Raw genomic sequence first — 27008 nt, 5'->3', positions numbered from 1 at the left:
CCTTGTTAATCGTAAGTATCCATCATTTCTACGACCTCTGGTTTTGAGGTCGTAGCTGAGACTTCTTTAAGCATTTCAGTGAGTTTCGTCTCTGAACAATCTCTATTTCAGATTGATTGAAATAGATACACTATACGTCTTAAATACACTATACAATATACATTATACACTATACACAGTGGATAAGTATCCATCCCTTCTCCTCACTCAAGCTTCTTGTTTGTTTCTTAAGGCAAAGATGGAATTATCATGAGAGTATAATATAAGCCTATATTATTATACATATATTAGAGAGTATACATATAATATATACATACATATTAGAGAGTATACATATAAGCCTCGGTGATCATATGGGATGATATCATTATAGTTACCATGACAGCATTGTAGTTTTTATGGGGTGACAGCATTGTAGTTCCTATGAGGTGACAGCATTGTAGATAATATGACAGCATTGTAGTTATAATGAGGTGACAGCATTATAGTTGCCATGTATGTGAAGTCGGAGCATTATAGGTACCTTGTATGACGTGGACGATGACGTTGTCAGGGCGGCCTGCAGAAGGCCAGCAGGAATAGTTGCCTGAGTCATGGCGCGTGGCCCCGGCCACCGTCAGTGTACTGGTGGTCACGTTACCCACAATGGTGACCACCTTGACCCTCCCGGAGTCCCGGTCCACCAGCCTGTCGCCCTGGTACCACAGCACCAGTCCTGTGGAGGAGCAATACTGTGGTGACTCTCCTGGTAGTGTACCACAGCACCAGTCCTGTGGAGGAGCAATACTGTGGTGACTCCTGGTAGTGTACCACAGCACCAGTCCTGTGGAGGAGCACTACTGTGGTGACTCCAGGTAGTGTACCACAGCACCAGTCCTGTGGAGGAGCAATACTGTGGTGACTCCTGGTAGTGTACCACAGAACCAGTCCTGTGGAGGAGCAATACTGTGGTGACTCTCTTGGTAGTGTACCACAGCACCAGTCCTGTGGAGGAGCAATACTGTGGTGACTCTCCTGGTAGTGTACCACAGCACCAGTCCTGTGGAGGAGCAATACTGTGGTGACTCCTGGTAGTGTACCACAGCACCAGTCCTGTGGAGGAGCAATACTGTGGTGACTCCTGGTAGTGTACCACAGCACCAGTCCTGTGGAGGAGCAATACTGTGGTGACTCTCTTGGTAGTGTACCACAGCACCAGTCCTGTGGTGTAACTCCAGGTATGACACATGGACACTCAACTCACCAGGGATGACACATGGACGCACAACTCATCAGCGATGACACATGAGCACACAATTCATCAGGGATGACACATGGACACACAACTCATCAGGGATGACACATGACACATGACACACACAACTCACCAGGGATGACACATGGACACACAACTCACCAGGGATGACACATGGATACACACAACTCACCAGGGATGACATATGGACACACAACTCACCAGGGATGACACATGGACACACACCACACCAGGGATGACACATGGATACACACAACTCACCAGGGATGACACATGAACACACAACTCATCAGGGATGGCACATGACACACACAACTCACCAGGGATGACACATGGACACACACAACTCACCAGGGATGACACATGAACACACACAACTCACCAGGGATGACACATGGACATACAATTCACCAGGGATGACACATGGGGTGACACATGGACACATAACTCACCAGGGATGACACATGGACACACAACTCATCAGGGATGGCACATGAACACACAACTCATCAGGAATGACACATGACACACACAACTCACCAGGGATGACACATGGACACACAACTCACCAGGGATGACACATGGACACACAATTGACCAGGGATGACACATGGACCCACAACTCACCAGGGATGACACATGGACACACAACTCACCAGGGATGACACATGGATACACACAACTCACCAGGGATGACACATGGACACACAACTCTAGGGATGACACATGGACACACAACTCACCAGGGATGACACATGGATACACACAACTCACCAGGGAGACACATGAACACACAACTCATCAGGGATGACACATGACACACACAACTCATCAGGGATGACACATACACAACTCACCAGGGTTGACACATGGACACACAACTCACCAGAGATGACACATGGACACACAACTCACCAGGGATGACACATGGACACACAACTCACCAGAGATGATACAAGGACACACAACTCACCAGGGATGACACATGGACACACAACTCACCAGGGATGACACATGACACACACAACTCACCAGGGATGACACATGGACACACAACTCATCAGGGATGACACATGGAAACACAACTCACCAGGGATGACACATGGACACACAACTCACCAGGGATGACACATGGATACACACAACTCACCAGGGATGACACATGGACACACAACTCACCAGAGATGACACATGGACACACAACTCACCTGGGATGACACATGGACACACAACTCACCAGGGATGACACATGGATACACACAACTCACCAGGGATGACACATCGACACACAACTCTAGGGATGACACATGGACACACAACTCACCAAGGATGACACATGGATACACACAACTCACCAGGGATGACACATGGATACACACAACTCACCAAGGATGACACATGGATACACACAACTCACCAGGGATGACACATGGACCCACAACTCACCAGGGATGACACATGGACACATAACTCACCAGGGATGACACATGGACACACAACTCACCAGGGATGACACATGGACACACAACTCACCAGGGATGACACAAGGACACACAATTCACCAGGGATGACACATCGACACACAATTGACCAGGGATGACACATGGACCCACAACTCACCAGGGATGACACATGAACACACAACTCACCAGGGATGACCAGCTCCTCCTTGATGACACACTCAAGACTGACGGTGCTGCCCATCTGGACGTACATCGTCTCCTTCCCCAAGATGTTGGCCCGAGCCTCTGAGGAAACACACACACCAAAACATCTCAAGAATCTCATCTCATCTCATCTCAACTTTGACTAAACTGCTTCAAGTCTGAGTAAAGAGTAACTCTGACTTATAGCAGAAAGCTATAATGCTTTTCCTAAGCTATTTGTCTCAAAGCTTTAAAAGTAGGACTTTATTTAGTTCCAGGCCTACAAGCTGGAACTTAGGCCTATCTTAAGTTTCAAGCTTAAAAGTGGGAATACGTAGGCAGTGCAGGAGTTTAGTACCGTAAGCTAGAAACGTGAGTCCTTCTTATTGCTCAGGCTTTAAAGCCGGAACCGTAGGCCTTTCATGAGTTCAAAGCCAGAAAGCCATTCAAGCCACGAGTTCAAAGCCATTTTTACCTTAAGCTGAAAATGTAGGCCATTCTAAGTTCGAAGGCCTATACTGCGCTAACCTTGCTTTATTTTCTAATTCGGAATACTTGCTTATTCTTTCAAGCAGTGTGTTTAAGATCTACAAGTCAACACACACTGAATGAACAGTTTGTTCAGTCAACTTACCATCGAGGCGTAGTTCACGGCCACTCTGGCCACTCTTCTGAGCCTGATTTACACGGAGCTCATCCCCTAAGTGGTGTTCTGAACCTCGTACAGCTGCCACCTAATTTAGGCGGAGATAACTAACAAAGGAAATTGGCGACCAATAGATGAGATCCTCGTGCTGTATATATTTCGCTTTGAGACGGAGACGAGCCGACGGGCACTGCCCCCTCACGGGCTCGTCCACATTATTCATGGGATCTATACATTATACATGGGATCTACACATTATACATTGGATCAACGCTGCCAGCTTAGCGCCGCTCGGTGGAACTATTTTGGAACTGATGTATTTGGCCAGAAATGTGTTCCAGTGATGTGGAAGCACCTGGACAACCAGTCACTCAATATATGACACGAACGACGTTTTATTTTCTAGACGAAACAATAAATTTATGTCGTTCTTCTAGACAAAAGACCACAATTTCAGTGGTTCTTTTAGGCAAAAGACCACAATTTCAGTGGTTCTTCTAGGCAAAAGACCACAATTTCAGTGGTTCTTCTAGGCAAAAGACCACAATTTCAGTGGTTCTTCTAGGCAAAATACGACAGTTTCAGTGGTTTTGCTGAACAAAATGAGATCATTTGCATGGTTCTGCTAGACAAAAAAAACTAACATTTCTATTGGCCTTCTGGACAAAACAAAACTATTTATTCAACACTTCTAAACAAAACAAGACGCCCATAAATAGTTAACATTGTTAGTGACCACCAATAAATTCGAATCGATTTATATTTCATCCGAAGATTTAGAGTTGAAATGGAGTTTCTATATTGTCTCAGAGCACAGGAGTCGAACGGTGACAGCGTCCAGACGACACCAAGTATTTGTAAACATTTCTGCCACAATGTCGTTCTTGGCACCATGTAATCCTTGCACCTTTATGATGGCTGCTTTATGGTGGCACCTTTATGGTGGCACCTTTATGGTGGCACCTTTATGGTGGCACCTTTATGGTGGCAACTTTATGGTGGCATTTTTATGGTGGCATCTTTATGGTGGCAATTTTATGGTGAAAGAGCACAACCGAGTTCCTGGTCTTTATACCCTTCGAAGTGATGTACAGACAATGCTAATTGTTTACCCTAAGTTATAAAACAGTCTGTTGCATTATTACCGATTCCTACACTCTGTTTAGTCTTCTCAGTTATAATGTAATTCTGACAGAAACTTTGGTTAAGGTCACGTCACAAGACCAACATGAACTTTTTGTAAACTTTGGACCTTCACTTAATTCTGTGTCAAATGATTAAAATCATTTCTGCCTTTATTGGTTGAGGAACTTGTACCACTTGCAAGTGAACTACGATGGGTAAACTATACCACGAGAGACCTGGAACTTACCTACGATGGATAAGTTGTACCAAAATGGAATTAAAACTAACCTCTGATTGCGATGATGTGAACGACGTGTAACTTGTGACTTTTAATAGCGTGGTTGATCCAGGAAAGGCTTGAGCATGGTTCCCTTTCACCTAATGTGGCTGTTCACTTAGCAGTGAATAGTTAGCCGCAAGTTAGGCAACTTTTGTAGCGGCAGCATCGTGGGAACGGTCAGTAGTTCCAATATGGTACTTTCGAGTAATTGGTTACTATTAGTACTAACATTTTGGGAGGATGAGCTGTAAAGTATATATATACAGGCTTCCTGTCCCCGATAAAACGAATTATCTGATTCTGAAGTTAAAAAGGAGTGACCCGTGACTGACCTACGACGGTGAGGTTGTACCAAGAGTGACCCGTGACTGACTTACGACGGTGAAGATGTACCAAGAGTGACCCGTGACTGACCTACGACGGTGAGGTTGTACCAGGAGTGACCCGTGACTGACCTACGACGGTGAAGATGTACCAAGAGTGACCCATGACTGACCTACGACGGTGAAGTTGTACCAAGAGTGACCCGTGACTGACCTACGACGGTGAAGATGTACCAAGAGTGACCCATGACTGACCTACGACGGTGAGGTTGTACCAAGAGTGACCCGTGACTGACCTACGACGGTGAGGTTGTACCAGGAGGCGAGGGGGGGCTGGGTGTTGACCTGGCAGGAGTAGCTCCCGGCGTCTCGGGGCTGAGAGTATCTGATGGTGAGGGTCCACGAGTCCTTCAGGTGAGTGACGCTGACCCGCGAGTCTGATGAGAAGGTCACCTGACCTGAGCTGAGCACGTGTAGGTCGCGACCCCTGATCCACGACACCTGTATACGGGACACCTGTCAGTCTGGACACCTGTCAGGCTGGACACCTGTCAGGCTGGACACCTGTCAGTCTGGACACCTGTCAGGCTGGACACCTGTCAGGCTGGACACCTGTCAGTCTGGACACCTGTCAGTCTGGACACCTGTCAATATGGACACCTGTATATCAGTCTGGACCTGTCAGTCTGGACAAATGTGAGTCTGGACACCAGTCAGTCTGGACACCTGTATATCAGTCTAGACCTGTCAGTCTGGACATATGTGAGTCTGGACACCAGTCAGGCTGGACACTGGCCAGTGTGGACACCTGCCAGGCTGGACACTGGCCAGTGTGGACACCTGCCAGGCTGGACACCTGTCAGTCTGGACACTTGTCAGTCTGGACATATGTGAGTGTGGACACCTGTCAGTATGGACACCTGTATATCAGTCTGGACCTGTCAGTCTGGACATTTGTGAGTCTGGACACCAGTCAGTCTGGACACCTGTCAGTCTGGACACCTGCCAGGCTGGACACCTGTCAGGCTGGACACCTGTCACTCTGAATACCTGATCTAGGTGAGTACTAAGTATATATACTCTGGTATTTCTGAAATTCCCAACATAAATAATAATAATAGACATAATCTAAGTTAATTGATAATAAAGTACAGAAGATCATAGTGCAACTAACGTCAATTGATATTTAATACTATGTACAAACAAGAGAATTAAGTTCTCTTAGTAAATCATTCTAAATACAAAGGGCTGAATTTTGGGGGATAATATAATATACTAAGAAGATGGATCTGGTTATTATACCTAAAAACGTCGTTAATTACAAGAATTTTGGTATAGTACTATATTATACTATTATATAATGTAATATACTATAATGTTTGTTTGTCTGTCCAAAGTTGGAGGCCAGATACTTGGGGAAATTGTCTGGACTATGGGACAAACATAGACTGGAATATTAATACTGTAATTATTCCCCCGAGACAAACACACACACATTCTATTTTCATTGGATTCATCTATTGTCAAGTGTGAAATATTGGTTGTAATGCCCTAAGAGTTTTTGGTGAACGTAAAAAATAGACCTATTGGAAAGTTTCGTTGCTTACTAATATATAATATTAATTAAATAATAATTATATATTATAATAATTATTAAATAATTAATAATATTTAATATTATATTTTCTGAGAGAAGAGGGAGAGGGGAAAAGTAGAGGAGAGGAGAGGAAGGAACCAAGGGGACTATCTTGGGCAATGCCTGGTATCCCTCAGAGTACCAGTATATACATGAAGGTACAAAAGGTTGTATTGGTATATATTTTGGAGATTAAATGAAATATTCACTCAATGCCACTAAGTTACAACCTCAGAGTTAAAAACAAAAGCGGTACAGAGAGTCACCACCTACCTGTCTGTTGCCCAGTTGCTTAACAACACAGGTGAGGACAGCAGCCTGACCCGCCCTGGTAGTGAGATGACTGTCAAGTGGCGTGAGGAAGTAAGGCCCGTCGAGAGTGCCATCAGCGTCCCTGCTGTAGTTAGTGCCACTGACCAGGAGCTTGTGTACAGGTAGGGCGAGGGGTGCCTGCTGGCTCTGATGGTGTACGGGCAGAGCGAGGGGTGCCTGCTGGCTCCGCTGGTGTACGGGCAGGGCGAGGGGTGCCTGCTGGCTCTGCTGGTGTACAAGTAGTGCGAGGGGTGCCTGCTGGCTCTGATGGTGTACAGGTAGAGCGAGGGGTGCCTGCTGCTTCTGCTGGTGTCTCCTGTGGTGGCTGCTGCTGGCCTCCTGCCTCGCTCGGGCTGCCTCTGGCTGGGTTGCGTTCGGCAGCATGCTCCCTCCCACGGCTGGAGAAGAGGAAGGATGTGTGTTATTTAATCATTCAGTGTTCTAATATCTGGTATGCATGCATGATTTGAGGTGTTTTAGTTAACTTGAGGCTGAAGAACCGAGCTTCAGCTCTTTGAATCAGCCTCCGCATTCACTCCTGATAGGTCACTCCTAACCTACCTTCCTTTTTTATCTAATTTTAACACTGGTCTGGTGTTGGGCAACCTGTTCCTTTAATACACGTCTGTTTTCTACTACTTTTAGGCTAACAAATGTAGTTCTCTCTCTGTCACATCTTTGTCTCAAGTTTTCATCTATGCTTTCTTGTTCAGTTTAATTTATTTGTGAATATGTTTCGCTTTTGGTCGTGAAAACCCTTTAAATGCTTTTCTTTGTCGTGTCTAGACTTTTTAATTTTTTAAGTCTTTCTCCTTACTACGACCCTACGTAATTCTGGGACGAGTCTCCTTAATCATTTGTCCCTTTTTAATGCGGACCTCCGATGAGGTTACGTATTCTAGGACGGGTCTCACGTAGGTAATGTGAAGTGATCTTGAATGCCTTCTTGATGAAATTCCTATTGGCACTTCTGATGTCCGCCAGTTAAAAGTGTGCTACTTTTAACTCGAGAAATAATAAGTAGTTTTCCTATTTATATGTGATTGGGGGTTATATTTAAGTGTGTCTAATTCTAATTCTAAGTCGATTCAAGGAGGTAGTTGCTCTTAATTGTGGACTTGCCAACTGGTCTCTTGTCATCTTTTTTCCCATTTTCTTCTCCATACTCCTGTTTTTGGAGCTTGGTTGCCATTTTATTTTATAATCATTATCTGTCCCGACTTTTCTCGTTAATCTTGCATCGTCTGCAAATATCGACAGGTGGGACTCTACTTCCGGAGTTCAATATCATAAATGAAAAATAGTATGAATCCTCGCACTGATATTTGAGGGACTATGCTTGCTTCCCTACGCCAGTCCTCTTCCCTCTTATAGGAATCTACACGAGGCATCGCATACTTGATATTAACTCTTCACAGTAATCCAGAGTATTTTAGAGTTGTCCACAATATGCATTATATCACTTAGATGCCCCTAGTGTACTGCAACAAGTCCAACACGGCTTTCGTAACAAAAGGAACTCAGAAACATCGGTAATAATGTTTTAATGTTTAATAGAATGTTTTAAAGACTCTGATCACAAGGAAATCACTCAAGCTGTCTCTAGATTTGAGTGGAGCTTGCACTGTGTCATACAATAATAGTTTGCAAGCAAGATCGCAAAAACACTAATCCAAGTATGCGGAAAAAGCACATGTGAAAAACAGAGAATTGCTAAACGCGTTTTTGGCTCAATTCGCCTTGATCAGAGCATTTTAGAATGCTCGGAGGTACCACCTCTCGGTGTTTGTAGGGACCTTCAGTCCTCGAAAAAGAGGATATGCAGCACTCGGTGGAAGCCTTGTCGGGCTCCCACGTGCACTGGCACATTTTGTCTTCTCCTAACCCCCCCCCCCCATATATATATATATATATATATATATATATATATATATATATATATATATATATATATATATATATATATATATATAGGGAACTTTATTGTACATGATTGCAATATGTGGTTTTAACACATACACAACACAACCATTAGTAGTAAATTGAAAAACACACGGCAGGATACATTAATCTTGATCACCTTCGATCTGATCGAAGGTGATCACCCACTTGATCGAAGGTGGACCTGTCGGTGAGCCAGATCGACCTTCTGGCTCACCGACTCTACACAAACGATGACCAAAGCCGCAATCAATATTTCAGAATCTAAAAATGACATGTTACAAGGTCATGATATACGATGGAAGTGCTTGGTCTCAAGGCTCAAGTGGCCTCACGACATGCATGAATTTTCAAGCAATTGACTTCAGAGGGATGATAATTGAAAGGTATCTCCTTCATGAATATAAAATGATTTTCTTTGGCATTTCTTAGGTAAAGATATTACTGAACAATGATTTAAAAGATGGCGGTGATTTCAAAGCTTCGCATTTCAAGGATTTTTAAGAGTATTTTTTGGTCAATGTCGATTTCAATGTTTTCCATTCTCTGTGGGGTCGTTGCACGTGTTCTGTGAATATTTATTTATTTGTGTCGCAGTTGAATTTTGTGTATTCCATGTCGTATATTTTGTTAATATACTTGTGTCACGCGTACAGGTAACGAATATTTGAATTGTTCTTCATTCTGAGATGAAATATCAGCATCAAAGTTGTCAAAAGTAATTTGGGGGAAAGTTGTTTAATGATGAGTTATAGGCAGTAGTTCATAATTTTCTGAAGCAGCAACAGCAGCTGACTTTATGAAACTCATCACTTCATCATGGTTACACACACCTCACCACTCCATCATGAGTACACACACACCTCACCACCCCATCAGTTGGTACGAACATCTTCAAAGTTGCGCAAGAAGTTCGACGTCTCTCCACACACACAATTACTCCTCAACCAATCTGCATATCTGTAAGTGTCTTGGAGAAGGATCTGTAAGTGTCTTGGAGAAGGATACCAGGAGCGGCGAGTGTCAACAGGTCATAGTGACCGAACACCAAAGACTCATCGGTGAGTATAAGCTATGTCATTGTAAATGAACAAACTTCATTGTTATGTTATTGTTATGTCATTGTAGATATGCGTGAGTGTGTGTGTTCAGAATCTTCACGTGGATGATGGGTATAATATTCTGAATACTGGTCTGAATATGTTACTAGGACAACCATTGCCCTGGCCGCCATGAACAGACAATAGGATAGTTTGTACCACGGGCATGGTGGTCACTACAGGATGGTGGTCACTTCAGCATGGTGGTCACTACAGCATGGAGACCACCACAGCATGGAGACCACCACAGCATGGAGACCACCACAGCATGGAGACCACTACAAAATGGAGACCACCACAGCATGGAGACCACTACAAAATGGAGACCACCACAGCATGGAGACCACCACAGCATGGAGACCACCACAGCATGGAGACCACCACAGCATGGAGACCACCACAGCATGGAGACCACCACAGCATGGAGACCACCACAGCATGGAGACCACCACAGCATAGAGACCACCACAGCATGGAAACCACCACAGCATGGAAACCACCACAGCATGGAAACCACCACAGCATGGAGACCACCACAGCATGGAGACCACCACAGCATGGAGACCACCACAGCATGGAGACCACCACAGCATGGAAACCACCACAGCATGGAGACCACCACAGCATGGAGACCACCACAGCATGGAGACCACCACAGCATGGAGACCACCACAGCATGGAGACCACCACAGCATGGAGACCACCACAGCATGGAGACCACCACAGCATGGAGACCACCACAGCATGGAGACCACCACAGCATAGAGACCACCACAGCATGGTGGTCAAGGAAACACAGTAACCTGATATATTTATAAGAAAATCATTGGAGTATCTCGTGGTTCATGGGTTAAGACGCCCATCTGGTGTTTCCCAGGACACTGTTCGATCCCCCGTCCTTCTTCAATAAATTTTTCAACCCATCATACTTGTTTAATGTGCTTTCCACAAAGCCTAACTCTCAGAACCGTTAAAGTTGATTTATATATATTTATAAATTCCCACAAAATGTAATTTTGGAATCTGGAGAATCTCCTTCATACTGGAATCTCCTTTTATGTTATGTTCAGCCAGCTAATTGCATTTTATTTTAATTAAAAATATCTCACATATATGTAAAAAAAAATGTCCACGCGAGATAGCATTTCACGATCCTTCAATGCTAAATGTCTGCTAAATTATACATTTTTTTACCGGTTTTACATTCATCAAATGGGAAACAATTAACACATAAATTTGTATAACTGCTTTCCTAGCTGCGATGCAATTTGCGAACGAATAAACTTGTTTACATTTTGCTAGTAGTGATGAGCTTGCAGGATTGTTCATGAAATATGCAACAGCCATTTTCATGTGTTGCATTTTATTTTGCTGAGAAATGTAACTTTAACCTCAAGATCAAGTTAGATGAGTTAATATACCGCTGTAACACCAGCAACACATTGACATAACAAAGGCCTTTGACAATAAATTCAATGATACATATATTTGATATACATATGGAACACATATGGTACATATGGAATAAAGTCGATAATACGTATATTTTATGTACATATGGAAGAACATGAAATAAGTTGACCAGACCACACACTAGAAGGCGAAGGGACGACGACGTTTCGGTCCGTCCTGGACCATTCTCAAGTCGATTGTGATGAGGAAGATTGATTGATTGATAAAGATTAAGCCACCTAAAAGGTGGCACGGGCATAAATAGCCCGTAAGTGGCGGCCCTTTTGAGCCATTACCAGTATCAATAGCTGATACTGGAGATCTATGGAGGTGCGACTGCCGTGACGGGAGATGTCTCCCGTGGTGATGAGGAAGTAGATGCAGGCAATAAATAGGCTAGAGAGAGGTGAGGAGCAAAGTATAGTAGAGGAGATAGTAGTAGGAATAAGAACTTCAGAGGGCCTATTGCCTCATACGAGGCAGCTCCTATTATAACCACCGAATGAGAAGGTCATAGTAATAGGAATAAGAAAAGGATAGTAAGGGAACGCTGTATCCAATTTTACTAAACTACTTTTGCAAACAAAAAAAATCACAAATAACCATGGAATTATATAATGCAATCAGGAATATATTAGTCCCCCACATGTCAAACAAATAAAACACCCGGAAACCCTGAAATAAAGTGACATTTTCAAATTCTCGGAAAATTCGCATTTTTTTTGGTCCGGATTACACCTTGTCAAACAAATTTCCCTTGATAATAAATTCTGTTCCTGGCAATGAATGGGCGCGCCTCTGGAAAACTTGTCCCGCCTCGCTCTAACAAAGTTTTCCATAATGTATTTTTCCCGAAGACTTTCATCTTTACAGGTGTTGACGACTCACAGGAAGCGACAGCAGTCTTGCTGGAACCAGCACCAGGGGACTGACGACCGTGTATAGTGCCAGGTCTGATGGTGAGGAGCTTGCTTGGTCACACTGGGTGGTGCTACGAGGCCACTTGAGGCCACACTGGGTGATGCTACGAGGCCACTTGAGGCCACACTGGGTGGTGCTACGAGGCCACTTGAGGCCACACTGGGTGGTGCTACGAGGCCACTTGAGGCCACACTGGGTGGTGCTACGAGGCCACACTGGGTGGTGCTACGAGGGCCCTTGAGGCCTCACTGGGTGGTGCTACGAGGGCCCTTGAGGCCTCACTGGGTGGTGCTACGAGGGCCCTTGAGGCCTCACTGGGTGGTGCTACGAGGGCCCTTGAGGCCACACTGCGTGGTGCTACGAGGGCCCTTGAGGCCTCACTGGGTGGTGCTACGAGGCCACTTGAGGCCTCACTGGGTGGTGCTACGAGGGCCCTTGAGGCCTCACTGGGTGGTGCTACGAGGCCACTTGAGGCCTCACTGGGTGGTGCTACGAGGGCCCTTGAGGCCTCACTGGGTGGTGCTACGAGGGCCCTTGAGGCCTCACTGGGTGGTGCTACGAGGGCAGTTGAGGCCTCACTGGGTGGTGCTACGAGGGCCCTTGAGGCCTCACTGGATGGTGCTACGAGGGCCCTTGAGGCCTCACTGGGTGGTGCTACAAGGGCCCTTGAGGCCACACTGGGTGGTGCTACGAGGCCACTCGAGGCCACACTGGGTGGTGCTACGAGGCCACTTGAGGCCACACTGGGTGGTGCTACGAGGGCCCTTGAGGCCACACTGGGTGGTGCTACGAGGCCACTTGAGGCCACACTGGGTGGTGCTACGAGGGCCCTTGAGGCCTCACTGGGTGGTGCTACGAGGGCCCTTGAGGCCTCACTGGGTGGTGCTACGAGGGCCCTTGAGGCCTCACTGGGTGGTGCTACGAGGGCCCTTGAGGCCTCACTGGGTGGTGCTACGAGGGTCCTTGAGGCCACACTGGGTGGTGCTACGAAGCCACTTAAGGACACACTAGGTGGTGCACACTACTCACACCACCACACTACCCACACTACCACACTACCCACACCACACTACCCACACCACCACACTACCCACACCACCACACTACCCACACCACCACACTACCCACACCACACTACCACACTACCACACTACCCACACCACCACACTACCCACACACCACACTACCCACACCACCACACTACCTACACCACCACACCACCACACTACCCACACCACCACACTACCCACACCACCACACTACCCACACCACACTACCCACACCACACTATCCCACACCACCCTCACAAGCCTCCAGGAGAGCAACAAGTCCTCCGTGCATCTCCCCGGGGATGCTGCACCAGCACCCTCGTCTCCCTCCTGACACCACACATCACATCCTCCAAAATCACGTCAGACGGGCCCGGAATCATACCAAATTACACTCGACCGAAAATATTTGTAGCAATTGACACGAGAATATTATTGCTTCAACGACCCGGTTCCCTGGTTCTCAATCATTGCCCTCGACGGTGCAAAATATCGTTTGAAATATTTCAGATTCTCATTCTTTATTTCTCTCTCTCTCTCTCTCTCTGTATCATATTTTTTTTTGTAATAGATGATGGCTGAGCGCCTTGTGTTGCGGCTGCCAACGTCTGCTTGATCACAATGTTGAGCTTGGTGGGAAATGTTGAGAATTTGTTGAGGCGCTGATGTTATGACCAGTCTGGCCAGAACTGGTCGCAACTCCAGATGAATCTTGTATTGTTCCCTACCTCTCTCTCTCTCTCTCTCTCTCTCTCTCTCTCTCTCTCTCTCTCTCTCTCTCTCTCTCTCTCTCTCTCTCTCTCTCTCTCTCTCTCTCTCTCCCGTGGCTTCGGCAGCTGTGCTGAGCGTAGCGGGGCTTCTCCCCGCAGTGAAGCAATATTACCCCCGCGGGCTTCCGACGGTGCAGGCGGCATCAGCTGGTGAGGAATAATAAGACCGGCAGCTTTATTGTGTTATAAACTCTCGACGATTGTGAGCGCGCCAGTGCTTGTAAGAGTGTGTCCGTGCGAGCACCTGCCTGGGCTTGCGTCCCTCTCAGCTCTTAGCGACGACGGCCTCTTAACTTACAATCGACTTTCGTGCTTTAACATTTTATCCGTATGCAGGCGATGAGTCACAGTAACGTGGCTAAAGTATGTTGACCAGACCACACACTAGAAGGTGAAGGGACGACGACGTTTCGGTCCGTCCTGGACCATTCTCAAGTCGACAATCGATTTTTATCCGTGTATGAGTCCATAGATCCCACCTCCCTTGTCCTTCGTTCTTATTCCTTCCATGTATCTGAACACCTTGGTGATTCGTTAGTAGTTTGTACATCGGGATCATTTCTCTCGCTCTTTTTACACCCCTCCGGTGACTTGAAATAGATATAATTTTTTTTTTTTTCATAGCTAGAGGCGAATATTTGCTTGACAAAAGAAAGGCTTCATGCAGACATTAATAACTTCATAACTGGTTAAGAAAATGAAGTGTTAGGATTTTATATATAGCATTTAAAGGGTAAAGGAAATGACACATTTATTTAATAACCATAACTGGATAATTGAAATTAAAAATTAAACTTATTACATTAAACGCCCAGGATATATATATATATATATATATATATATATATATATATATATATATATATATATATATATATATATATATATATTTATATATATATATTTATATATATATAAATATATATATATAAATATAGCTATCAGTTTTTTGAAGGAACTGGGTTCTAGGCTCATTGAAACAACAAGGGACCCAAGAGCTGCAAGCTTTCTTTTCCAGCGCCTCAGTGTGGCGATACAGAGGGGAAATGCGCACTGCATCCAGGGTTCCTGCCCGCCATCTGAGGAGCTGGAGGAACTCGACAACCTATGATAACCATCTTTGTAACCTATATGTAACTCCTTTTTTGTAGCAAAGTTCAAGTAAAGTAAATATATATGTGTGTACAGACAAAAGAATGGGGGTGGTAGGAGAAGATAATATTAGTGTTCAGTGAGAAACCACAAGGTCTCCTCTGAATACTTTTTATTTTCTTCTCCGAGGCTATGGGTCCCCACATTGGCACCAGAGGTGGTACCCTCACAAACTTTTATATATATATATATATATATATATATATATATATATATATATATATATATATATATATATATATATATATACAACTTTAGAACACTTTCCCACCAGGAGACTCGAACCCTAGCCAGCACAGAAGCCTTCCAGCAACTGGCATAACAGGTACGCCTTAACCCACTCCACCACCCGCTCAGACTCTTAGAGCACCAGAGCAAGTGAGGGGTCATTTAGACGTTAATTTCATCAAGTCCCTGTTAATATGGGAAGACACAGTGTCTATGCTTAAAGCAAGTGAGGGGTCATTTAGACGTTAATTTCATCAAGTCCCTGTTAATATGGGAAGACACAGTGTCTATGCTTAATAGACACTGTGACACAGGCTATGTTAAGCATAGACACTGTGTCTTCCCATATTAACAGGGACTTGATGAAATTAACGTCTAAATGACCCCTCACTTGCTCTGGTGCTCTAAGAGTCTGAGCGGGTGGTGGAGTGGGTTAAGGCGTACCTGTTATGCCAGTTGCTGGAAGGCTTCTGTGCTGGCTAGGGTTCGAGTCTCCTGGTGGGAAAGTGTTCTAAAGTTGTATACTTCACTCTCGTGTTTAGAAGAGTTGTGCCATATATATATATATATATATATATATATATATATATATATATATATATATATATATATATATATATATATATATTATATATATATATATATATATATATATGTATATATATATATATATATATATAAATATATATATATATATATATATATATATATATATATATATATATATATATATATATATATATATATATTATAAAAGAGAGTGTCTGTCTCTTTCTTTGACTGTTTGTCCAAAGTTAGAGACCAGACACTTAGGGACAGTCTCATCCAAATTGACAGAGGGAATAGTCTAGGGTACAGGATGAACATAGGCTCATCAGAGTCGCCAGAATCCAAGCGAGCCAGGGGGGTAACATTCAGTCCTTCACACCCGACGATTTTTGGCTCTGCCCGCCGGCTACACAGATAAATATGTTCAAAACAGTTGTTTTCTTAAAGTAATATGCACCAGTATTCACTGATGTCTGGAAAATTAACAGAAATTTTGTGCTGTCCATTATTTATCCAGTACTCGCGACGCATATCGGATATCAACATGTAAGAATTAGCGTTCTATGTGTGTGTGTGTGTGTTGAGTGCATTAGTGTTTCCATGCCTGTCGCGACAATTTGCAACTACGGAATCAAGTACGATACGCACCTCTAGTCAAGCAAGTCCTGTTTTCGTACTTTTTATCCCGCACGTGCTGGAGTGTTTCGCTGGGCGAGTACTACTGGGTACTTTCCAGAGACAGTTTAGTATTAAGTACTCGCTTCATGCAGGTCGACGTTCAGTCTCCGACCGTCCAAGTGGTTGGGCATCATTCTTTGGACTCTGGCATAGGTTATGACTTAGGACGATGTTATGAGGATTGTGCTGGTTGGAACAGGAGTAGAAGGTACGTTCGATTTTGAAGAGAATACAAGGAGAGGCGATAGATGTAGATTGACAATCGACTTGAGAATGGTCCAGGACGGAGCGAATCGTCGTCGTCCCTTCACCTTCTAGTGTGTGGTCTGGTTAACAGATGTAGATTGAAGAGGATGGATGGGGTGAATGGGGAGTGTGAGTAATGTAGAAGGTAGAGAGGGGGAGTTCGTTCCTATCAGTAACTCCTTAGAATGAGTCACTTACACTTAAGTCACCCATTTCAAGTACAATGAATATCTCAAACCCACAAAGCACCTGCAAATAAACAAAGTTCTCACAACCTATTCTCATTAACCTTTCATTATTACCAAGCAAGTTAGACCAAACTTTAGGAAAATGAGTCTTATATATAAGGACACTGAGATCCCTAAATTTTGTGTTAATCTTTAGAGACTCTTAGATTACAACGACCCTCTCTCTCTCTCTCTCTCTCTCTCTCTCTCTCTCTCTCTCTCTCTCTCTCTCTCTCTCTCTCTCTCTCTCTCTCTCTCTCTCTCTCTCTCTCTCTCTCTCTCTCTCTCTCTATATATATATATATATATATATATATATATATATATATATATATATATATATATATATATATATATAGAGGAAGGGAGTACCACCTCTAGCTGGAAGAAGGGGGACCCATAGCCTCGGAGGAAACCACGCATAACGCATTAGAGGGAATGTTTAGATCCCCTCCAATACAGTTTCTGTGTGCTTTTCTCCTACCACCCCCTTCCTTTTATCTCAAGGAGAGGATATGTTCAAGGAGAGAGATATGTTATATATATATATATATATATATATATATATATATATATATATATATATATATATATATATATATATATATATTAATTAAATGCTTTCTCTTTCATTATTCCTGAAATGCAATTTGTGAGGGGCTTCCATTCTCTAGTTTTAGTGTTTTTTTTTTTTTGTTTGGGGGAAGTTCGAAATAGATTTTATTAGCTGTGAGTCCTGCTGTGTTCCTCCCTTCCCTCTCATTCTTTATGATCTGCAGGCCACTGGGGAACTCTACATTGGTGACCAGCCCTGTTTCCCTTTCAGCTTTTATTTCAGTTATGTACGTGGTCTCGTGTGCTCGCTTGTGTGTGTGTGTGTGTGTGTGTGTGTGTGTGTGTGTGTGTGTGTGTGTGTGTGTGTGTGTGTGTGTGTGTGTATGTGTGTGCGTGTGCACTCAAGAGTCACAAAAACCCTCACTCATGTTATTCCATTTCTGCTTTACTGCTATATCGGTCACTTCTCTCGATTAGATATAGATTTACAAAACGCTCTCCGTCGGGCACTGTCTGTATTCAAGCAGCAACAAAGTAACAGGAGCAGCTCAGCATAACAAGAAAATACTAGGCAGAAACAGAGAAACAGACGAAACCGAAAAAGACAGAAGTGAAACAGATTATCATAAGCAGCAGACGACAACAGGAAACATTTAATTCACTAGCAACAGGAAAGCAAACGCAACAGGAAATAAATAGACAAAGAAAAGCATGAGGAGAAAGAGGGCAGGACTGTTATAACAGGAACCATAAGAATAACAGGAACAGCCGGCCGTAACAGATCAAAGTGTCGACGCAACAGAGTAACAGAAATTTACTCAAGCATAAACACATTCTGACATCTACACCTTGGCCATGAATACACATTAACCCCCTCCCCCCAAAAAAAACAGATCTACAAGCTCCCTTTTCCCGCACTAAAAGTGACATTACTAACCACATATATCCATTTAACCTAATTCCTCTAATCCACAATTTGGTCATCCACTCAGTAAAAAAATATAGTTCCAGCCCTGTATATTATATTCATGTGTAGACTCTTCGTGGGAATATTGTTTTCATTATGATCGTTGAAGCTCTGCCCGTTGAAGGCTCTGGCAGCCTGATGCTGGGTTTTTTATGAGTGTTTTGTCTAGGAAGTTTAGGGCCGCTCGCCAGCCATCCGGCTCTGCAATAAAGACGAAAGACTCCTCCAGTTTATTTAGAACGTAAACTTTACTGGGGGGAAATCTTCCGCTTGTCTTTACTATAGTTACACCTCGAACTTTACAGCGTTTGGCTGCAGTGTGGAGGTATGAAGAAGGGGGAAAAGAAAGAGAGAGAGAGAATAATATTGATTGAGGGCACTAAAGCAACGAAAGAATATAGAATAACGAGACATACAACAGATGGCAATAACCATACACGAACGAGAAATGGAAGCGTAGCAATAAACAGAACCCTAAAAGAGAAAAGGAGATAAAAAGCCAATTTTTCCCCACCCCCAGTTTGGTGCCCATTACCATAATATGCAGCAGTTGGATGAGAAGCAAGCTGGTGCCTCAGTGCCACCCAGACCAGTGGTGTAGCTGGTGCCTCAGTGCCACCCAGGTGCGTGGTTGATGCGAGGAAGAGGCACAGACAGACACACGCCAGAGAGAGTGACAGGGGAAGTGAATGTCGAGCATAAAGCAGTGAGACACCCACCTATCTGTACTACAAAATAAATACGGCGAGACACAAACAATTACAACAGTAAAGACAAACACAGAAATGTTTTCGTGTTTGTCGCAACAAACTCGACATTAAGCGCGCGCAAGCACACACACACACACACACACACACACACACACACACACACACACACACACACACACACACACACACACACACAGTATGGTTTTCAATCTGGATGATCCTGTGTATCGAATTTACTCAGTTTCTATGATCGAGCAACAGAGATATTACAGGAAAGAGATGGTTGGGTTGACTGCATCTATCTGGACCTAAAAATGGCTTTCGACAGAGTTCCTCATAAGAGGTTGTTCTGGAAACTGGAAAATATTGGAGGGGTGACAGGTAAGCTTCTAACATGGATGAAAAATTTTCTGACTGATAGAAAAATGAGAGCAGTGATCAGAGGCAATGTATCGGACTAGAAAAATGTCACAAGTGGAGTACCACAGGGTTCAGTTCTTGCACCAGTGATGTTTATTGTGTACATAAATGATCTACCAGTTGGTATACAGAATTATATGAACATGTTTGCAGATGATGCTAAGATAATAGGAAGGATAAGAAACTTAGATGATTGTCATGCCCTTCAAGATGACTTGGACAAAATAAGTATATGGAGCACCACTTGGCAAACGGAATTTAATGTTAATAAATGCCATGTTATGGAATGTGGAATAGGAGAGCATAGACCCCACACAACCTATATATTATGTGAGAAATCTTTACAGAATTCTGATAAAGAAAGAGATCTTTCTAGATAGAAAACTATCACCTGAGGACCACATAAAGAATACTGTGCGAGGAGCCTATGCCACGCTTTCTAACTTCAGAATTGCTTTTAAATACATGGATTGCGAAATACTAAAGAAATTGTTCACGACCTTTGTTAGACCAAAGCTGGAATATGCAGCGGTTGTATGGTGTCCATATTTAAAGCACATCAACAAACTGGAAAAGGTGCAAAGACATGCCACTAAGTGGCTCCCAGAACTGAAGGACTAGAGCTATGAAGAGAGGTAAGAGGCATTATATATGCCAAAACTAGAAGACAGAAGAAAAAGGGGTGATATGATCACTACGTACAAAATAGTAACAGCAATTGATCAAATTTATAGGGAAGATTTCCTGAGACCTGGAACTTCAAGAACAAGAGGTCATAGATTTAAACTAACTAAACAGAGATGCCGAAGAAATATAAGAAAATTCACTTTCGCAAACAGAGTGGTAGACGGTTGGAACAGGTTAGGTGAGCAGGTGGTGGAGGCCAAGACCATCAGTAGTTTCAAAACGTCATATGACATTATTGAGTGCTGGGAAGACGGGACACCACGAGCGTAGCTCTCATCCTGTAACTACACTTAGGTAATTACACTTAGCTACTAGCCTCCATATGTGAAATTACCAAAGTGGACAGCGCGCGGAACTCGTAATTCCGTGACCCAGGTTCGATTCCCGGCGCCGGCAGAGACAAATTGGCAGCTTCTTTCATCCTGATGCCTCCTGTTACCTACTAGTAAATAGGTACCTGGGAGTTAGACAGCTGTTACGGGCTGCTTCCTGGGTGTGTATGTGTGTGTGTGTGTGTGTGTGTGTGTGTGTGTGTGTGTGTGTGTGTGTGTGTGTGTGTGTGTGTGTGTGTGTGTGTGTGTGTGTGTGTGAAAAATTACTAGTTACTAACAGTTGATTGACAGTTGAGAGGCGGGCCGAAAGAGCAGATCTTAACCCCCGCAAGTACAACTAGATGAAATACACACACACTCACACACACGTGCGTGCGCGCGCACACACACACACACACACACACACACACACACACACACACACACACACACACACACACACACACAAAGCAGCCCAAAATACCACAAGAAACATCACACTAAATCACCTCCTGAGGCTGTGGGTATCGCCTATTGCTCCAGTCTTGGTGAAGGCTTGGAAGGACGTGACAAGACGTGCTCACACACCTGCCAGGAGCCATGTCTAACTCTCATACCTGAGCAAGCAGGTGACTGAGGTCTCCAGCTTCCTTGTCCTCATTCTGATTTAATTATTATTATTATAATTTTCAAGAGTAATGGTAATATCTTCTCACAGATATAATAACAAAGGAAAAAAACACTTGTGTATTGGTGTAAATTTCTTACATAAATTTCACAGTCATATACACTCACTCGAGTGCTTTGTCAAGGTCTGAGTGTGTGATTAAGATGAGACTAAGATCTTTGGACGTAACTTACGGATTGTGAGTGTAAAACTTACGGATTGGGATTAGGACGAAACTTACATCTCAACGTGGTCTGGAGTCCTAATGCTCACGTAAATGTACACACAGCCAATATGATTGGGGGGGAGAGAGGGGGGGAGGGGGAAGAGGGGGGGGGGAGGTTCTCAGCTAAAGTCTACGAACAGAAGGAACAAAATACAGCAGAACCTTAGGGGGAATTAAATTAAATTAGAGATGGGAAATAAAACCGGAAATAAATGCAATCATCTTCACTGCTACCCGTGAAATTACCACAGGGTGGGGGGGAGGGGGGGGGAGGGGGGATGAAAGGTGTGATTAATTAATTATTGATGATGGTGATAATGAGAGAACAAGCGTGGGAACCGATATTACATCTTGTAATGTGTCATTATATATTATTGTATTGATAACGAATATCACTTTATTAATAGTGAATTGGTATATACAAATGCACATTTTATCATTAATATTATTCCAGTTATTATTATTGTAATTATTATTATTAATATCGGACAAAGAAATAACATTAACGTGATATATCAGTGGGAAAAATCAGTAGCAGCCGTGATGAGGATTCGAACCTGCACTCTGATGTTCTCTCATGCACACGCCTTAGACAACGTTATCTTAAGGGCGTATATCGTTACGTTATGTCATAGGGTGTTGTTATGGGTGCTCCCACAGTGTTCCCTCTCAGGCTTCCTAATGATAACGTGTGCACTTAACAGGATTGAAGTCTGGAAGCCATTTGTTCGGCCATGCATGGAGTTGTTCTAAGTATTCCTGGAGCATTCTTCCGTCCTCGTTGGAATGTTGAATCACGAACTATAATATGAGTGTGTGTGTGTGTGTGTGTGTGTGTGTGTGTGTGTGTGTGTGTGTGTGTGTGTGTGTGTGTGTGTGAAGCCACGAGCAATCCTAATACATTTTACACACGCTTCTCTTCCAAGCACAAAAACAATCTCCCTTTGAGCATTAGAAATTCCAGCACTGCGTTTTTCTCTCTCTTCCGAACGTTCAACACGAAGGGCCACTAAATTTAACTCAGTACCGAGGTACGAACGTAAAGGAAATCGTGAATCCGAAGTCGTATTCAGAGGCCAGGAACGCCACGATGATGTGACAGGAGAACGTCGAGGGTGACGTAAACAAAGCGTCTTGTTTGACGCACGGTGATGCTCTCTTGTTCCTCCCATGTTGTTATTAAGGGCTCCATCAACGTGGGAGTACAAGGGAGGGAGGAGAACAACTACTCCCAGCTTCTGCTCGGCGATTCCCCGCGAGTCCTCGCTATTTGTCGGAGTTACGAGCATTAAAAATAACGTAGAGTACGAACGCCAATCCCTTTTATGGCGCATTAAGGATGCAAAATAATTCAGACTCCCTAATGTCCTCGAGAGCCTCGGGAAAATGCATTCGTGAAAAGAAAAAAAAAAATATTGGGGGGGGGTACATTCTCCAACTAACATCGATTGGCAAACTTCACAAGAGGGGAATGAGATGGGGAGGAGGAGGAGGAAAAGGGGGGAGTTCAGTGGAGGGGTGCTAGGGAAATTAGGGAAATAGGAAAGGGTATTTGGGAGAGAGAGGGGGAGGGGGGTAATGTGAGGGGGCAGGGCTGGGGGGGGGGGGGTGCAGGAGAGAACGGAGCGCCTACTTTGGCCATCAAGTTGTGTAGTGTGGGTGATAGGAGGCAAAATGAGGTGGTTGATTGATTGATTGTTTTTAAATACCTGTCACTGAGGCGACACATATTGATCTTAGTATATAGTTTTTTTAGTGGCAGCTTATTGCCGTGTTAGGTACATTAACAAATTTAATATTTGTATATATATATATATATATATATATATATATATATATATATATATATATATATATATATATATATATATATATATATATTGTTACGGTAATCTCCTGCTTAGCAGTAGATCCTGCTTGTCCCTTTACCGCCTACTTATCTGCATGCTCCAACATCAAGATTCAACATCAACGACAACAACAATACGTGCCCTAAACGTATTGGTGTCTAGACACGCCTCCCCCCCCCCCCCCCCGTCCACCCTCCAGTACCCGTGACACCTGCTGTCTCGGCGGGGGACCAGACGCCAACAGCTAGCGATCGTTTAACTGCTGACTGATTGTTAAACCTCCAGAATTCGCGCCAACTATGACGTCCTGCCCCATATAAAAGGGCTTGCCAGCGTCCAGCTCTACCCTTCGAGTGCTCTCAGCTGTAACATCTACTCTTGCCCCCGGGTGACGGTAGACGCAAACGGAATTTTGTATAAAGTATTGACCTGCACCATTATTATTTAATGTAAATTTCGCATGTATATATTTCTCTTTTGATTGTGTGCAAGCCAAGTGGATAAGGGGTTTTGTTTTTCATTATTTGTTACTTGTCATTTTGTGTAAAATTAAAAAACTATTTTTTGTTATTATATTAAATGTTTAACAAATTTTTATCTTTGGAAACCCACAGCTCTTACACCATAGAGGTATCAAGCAGTTTTTTCTTTTTATTATTATTATTAATGTGCGATAGGTACAACACCTGCCCCGAATAGTCACAGCTCCATTCCAGATTCTCGTCACAACATATATATAATCTTAGAAGACAAGATGGTTAGAGCAATACTGATGTTGACTGTTGTTAGCCGGCACTCGTACTGCGACGTGGCAATATTAATCTCATAGGTTAAACATTGTGAAGAGAATTGTACAAACATGGGCAAGCATCCGCAAGGGAGAAGTCCCAGAGATTACACCAAATGATATCTCAAGCAGAATACAGACTAAAGGGAACCTGGGGTGAGAGAGAGAGAGAGAGAGAGAGAGAGAGAGAGAGAGAGAGAGAGAGAGAGAGAGAGAGAGAGAGAGAAAGGAAACTAGAAGAGAAGGAGGAGGACTGAGGAAAGGAGCTGAAGAATGATAAATAAAAAAGAAACTGGGGACTGGAAAAGAAAGTTAAAAGGATAATGAACATTCGTTTTTTTTTTACATTTATTAGAATGTTTAAGAGGAGGAAACCAGAAGATGAGACCGACGACGTTTCGGTCGTTTATCAAGTCGATTGTCGACTTGATAATGGTCCAGGACGGACCGAAACGTCTTGTCGCCTCATCTTCTGGTGTGTGTGTGTGTGTGTGTGTGGTTGGTCTTCATATCTTCAGCCACGTTATTGCGACTCATCGTCTGCATATATTGCGATATAATTGAAGACGCTAAAGCGGTAGTTTAGACGAATTACTTCGCCAATTTTATTTTTTTATTATTATTATATTTTCTCAGTGGGTACGAGATCGTAGTTACAATTCACAGAGTGAAGAACATGATGATCCTGGGGAACAATCTACGGTGCATACAATGGAATCTTATCAGAATACAGTGCATACAATGGTTTATTTTAAGCATGCCGTGGATACAATAGTTTCTTATTTGCCTCGAGTGCATACAATGGTTTCTTATATGTGTACACAACCCATCCTCCTGAAATTAAAGTAGTTTTCGTAACCATGTAGTCGGTCGTACCAATATGTAGTAATGGAGCCAAGTAAGCCTCTTTTTGGACTTTTTTTTTTGTAGTCCGGAAAAAAAATAAAGTTAAAAATCATACGTCAATATTCCTAGGCTTAGTAAAGCACAAATAAATATTATATATTAGGCCTCAAATAGCAAGTATTAGTCTTAAGATGGTTAGGTTACGTTTTATTAGCTACATCAATATAAAAACTTTTCCAGTTTGTCCAAATTCAGTACAACAAAAGCCTGTTATCTATTGCCCCCATCACGTCCATATTTGTACGACTGCCCACATCGTTACTTATAAACCCTACCATTTTAGGAGACTGGACTGGCGATCACTGCACACACACAGAGCCATTGTCTGTTGCATGTACTGCCTTGTATTGTCTCGCTGGCTGCTGTACCCTTCACTGCCGCTGTACTGCCTCGCCTCGTGTGCTCACTTAAGCTCTATAGTGCCTCCCTTGAGTAAACTTTAGCCGCTCATTATCGAGGGTTAAGGGATGATACGCGCTCCCTGTGAGGGGGGCATAACTGTTGTTGGTCTAACTGCTTGCTCGTACGACGGGCCCCCCCCACTGCTCTGTTTATCATCCCGGCTACGGTCTCAATGTACGTGGTGCCTTGTTGGTTTGTTGTTTGTGCACTGATGGTACATTGTTTGTAAATAGTTTGGACATTGCTGGCGCACTGCTGGGGCATTGAGGATTTTTAGTTCATTGTGCATTGCTGGTACACTGTGGATTGCTAGTTCACTGTGCATTGTTGATTGTTTGTTCATTGTTTGCGAAATGCTGATACATTGTTTGGGTATTGTTGGTACATTGTGCACTTGTTGGTACATTGTTGTTCATTGTGCATTGTGAATTTGTTGGTATATTTTGCGGTGATGATTGTGGACTGTCAGTATATTGAGGATTGTTGATTCATTCATTGTGGATTGTAGGTTCATTGTGAATTGTTGGTGCGTTGTTTGTAGGATGTTAGTTCATTGTGAACTGTTGGTTTATTGTTTGTGGATTCTTGGTTCAGTATTTATGAATGGTTTATACATGGATTTTGCACATTTGCCACATCATGGATTGTTGGATTCATTGTATGTGCACTGTTAGTATATTGTATGTGATTTCATTGTACACTTTTGGTGCCTTGTGTATTTTTGGTACATTGTGGTGCACCTTTGGATAAATTGTGAATTATTGGTACACTACAAATTGGTACACCGCAAATTAATAAAAAAAAATACAATTAAATGCTACATAGATTTATATACTGCATTTTTTTCTTTTTCGTTCAAAACACGTTTCTATTTTCAACGAAATATTTGCTTTGCAAAACACAAGTTTACATTTGATTTTGCATGCATGAATAACAGTCAGATTTAGTGCGTTCCCCAGCGGGTGTCTCTTAGCGTGGGGGATA

General features: G+C 43.4%; 1 protein-coding gene across 1 annotated transcript in view; it reads right to left on the bottom strand.

The window, feature by feature from the left end:
- Window positions 1–27008, bottom strand: part of LOC123774568 (zwei Ig domain protein zig-8) — a 47028-nt gene that overhangs the window by 3158 nt on the left and 16862 nt on the right. Inside the window, exons 3-6 of the mRNA XM_045768932.2 lie at window positions 7185–7621; window positions 5572–5776; window positions 2905–3003; window positions 524–715 (exon numbers count right to left, since the gene is read on the bottom strand). Coding sequence (XP_045624888.2) covers window positions 524–715; window positions 2905–3003; window positions 5572–5776; window positions 7185–7621 — 933 coding nt within the window. The remainder of the gene's footprint in view (window positions 1–523; window positions 716–2904; window positions 3004–5571; window positions 5777–7184; window positions 7622–27008) is intronic.

The sequence above is a fragment of the Procambarus clarkii genome, chromosome 51, assembly GCF_040958095.1.
Source record: "Procambarus clarkii isolate CNS0578487 chromosome 51, FALCON_Pclarkii_2.0, whole genome shotgun sequence".
Classification (NCBI taxonomy): domain Eukaryota; kingdom Metazoa; phylum Arthropoda; class Malacostraca; order Decapoda; family Cambaridae; genus Procambarus; species Procambarus clarkii.
This window is presented reverse-complemented; position numbering and strand designations above follow the sequence as displayed.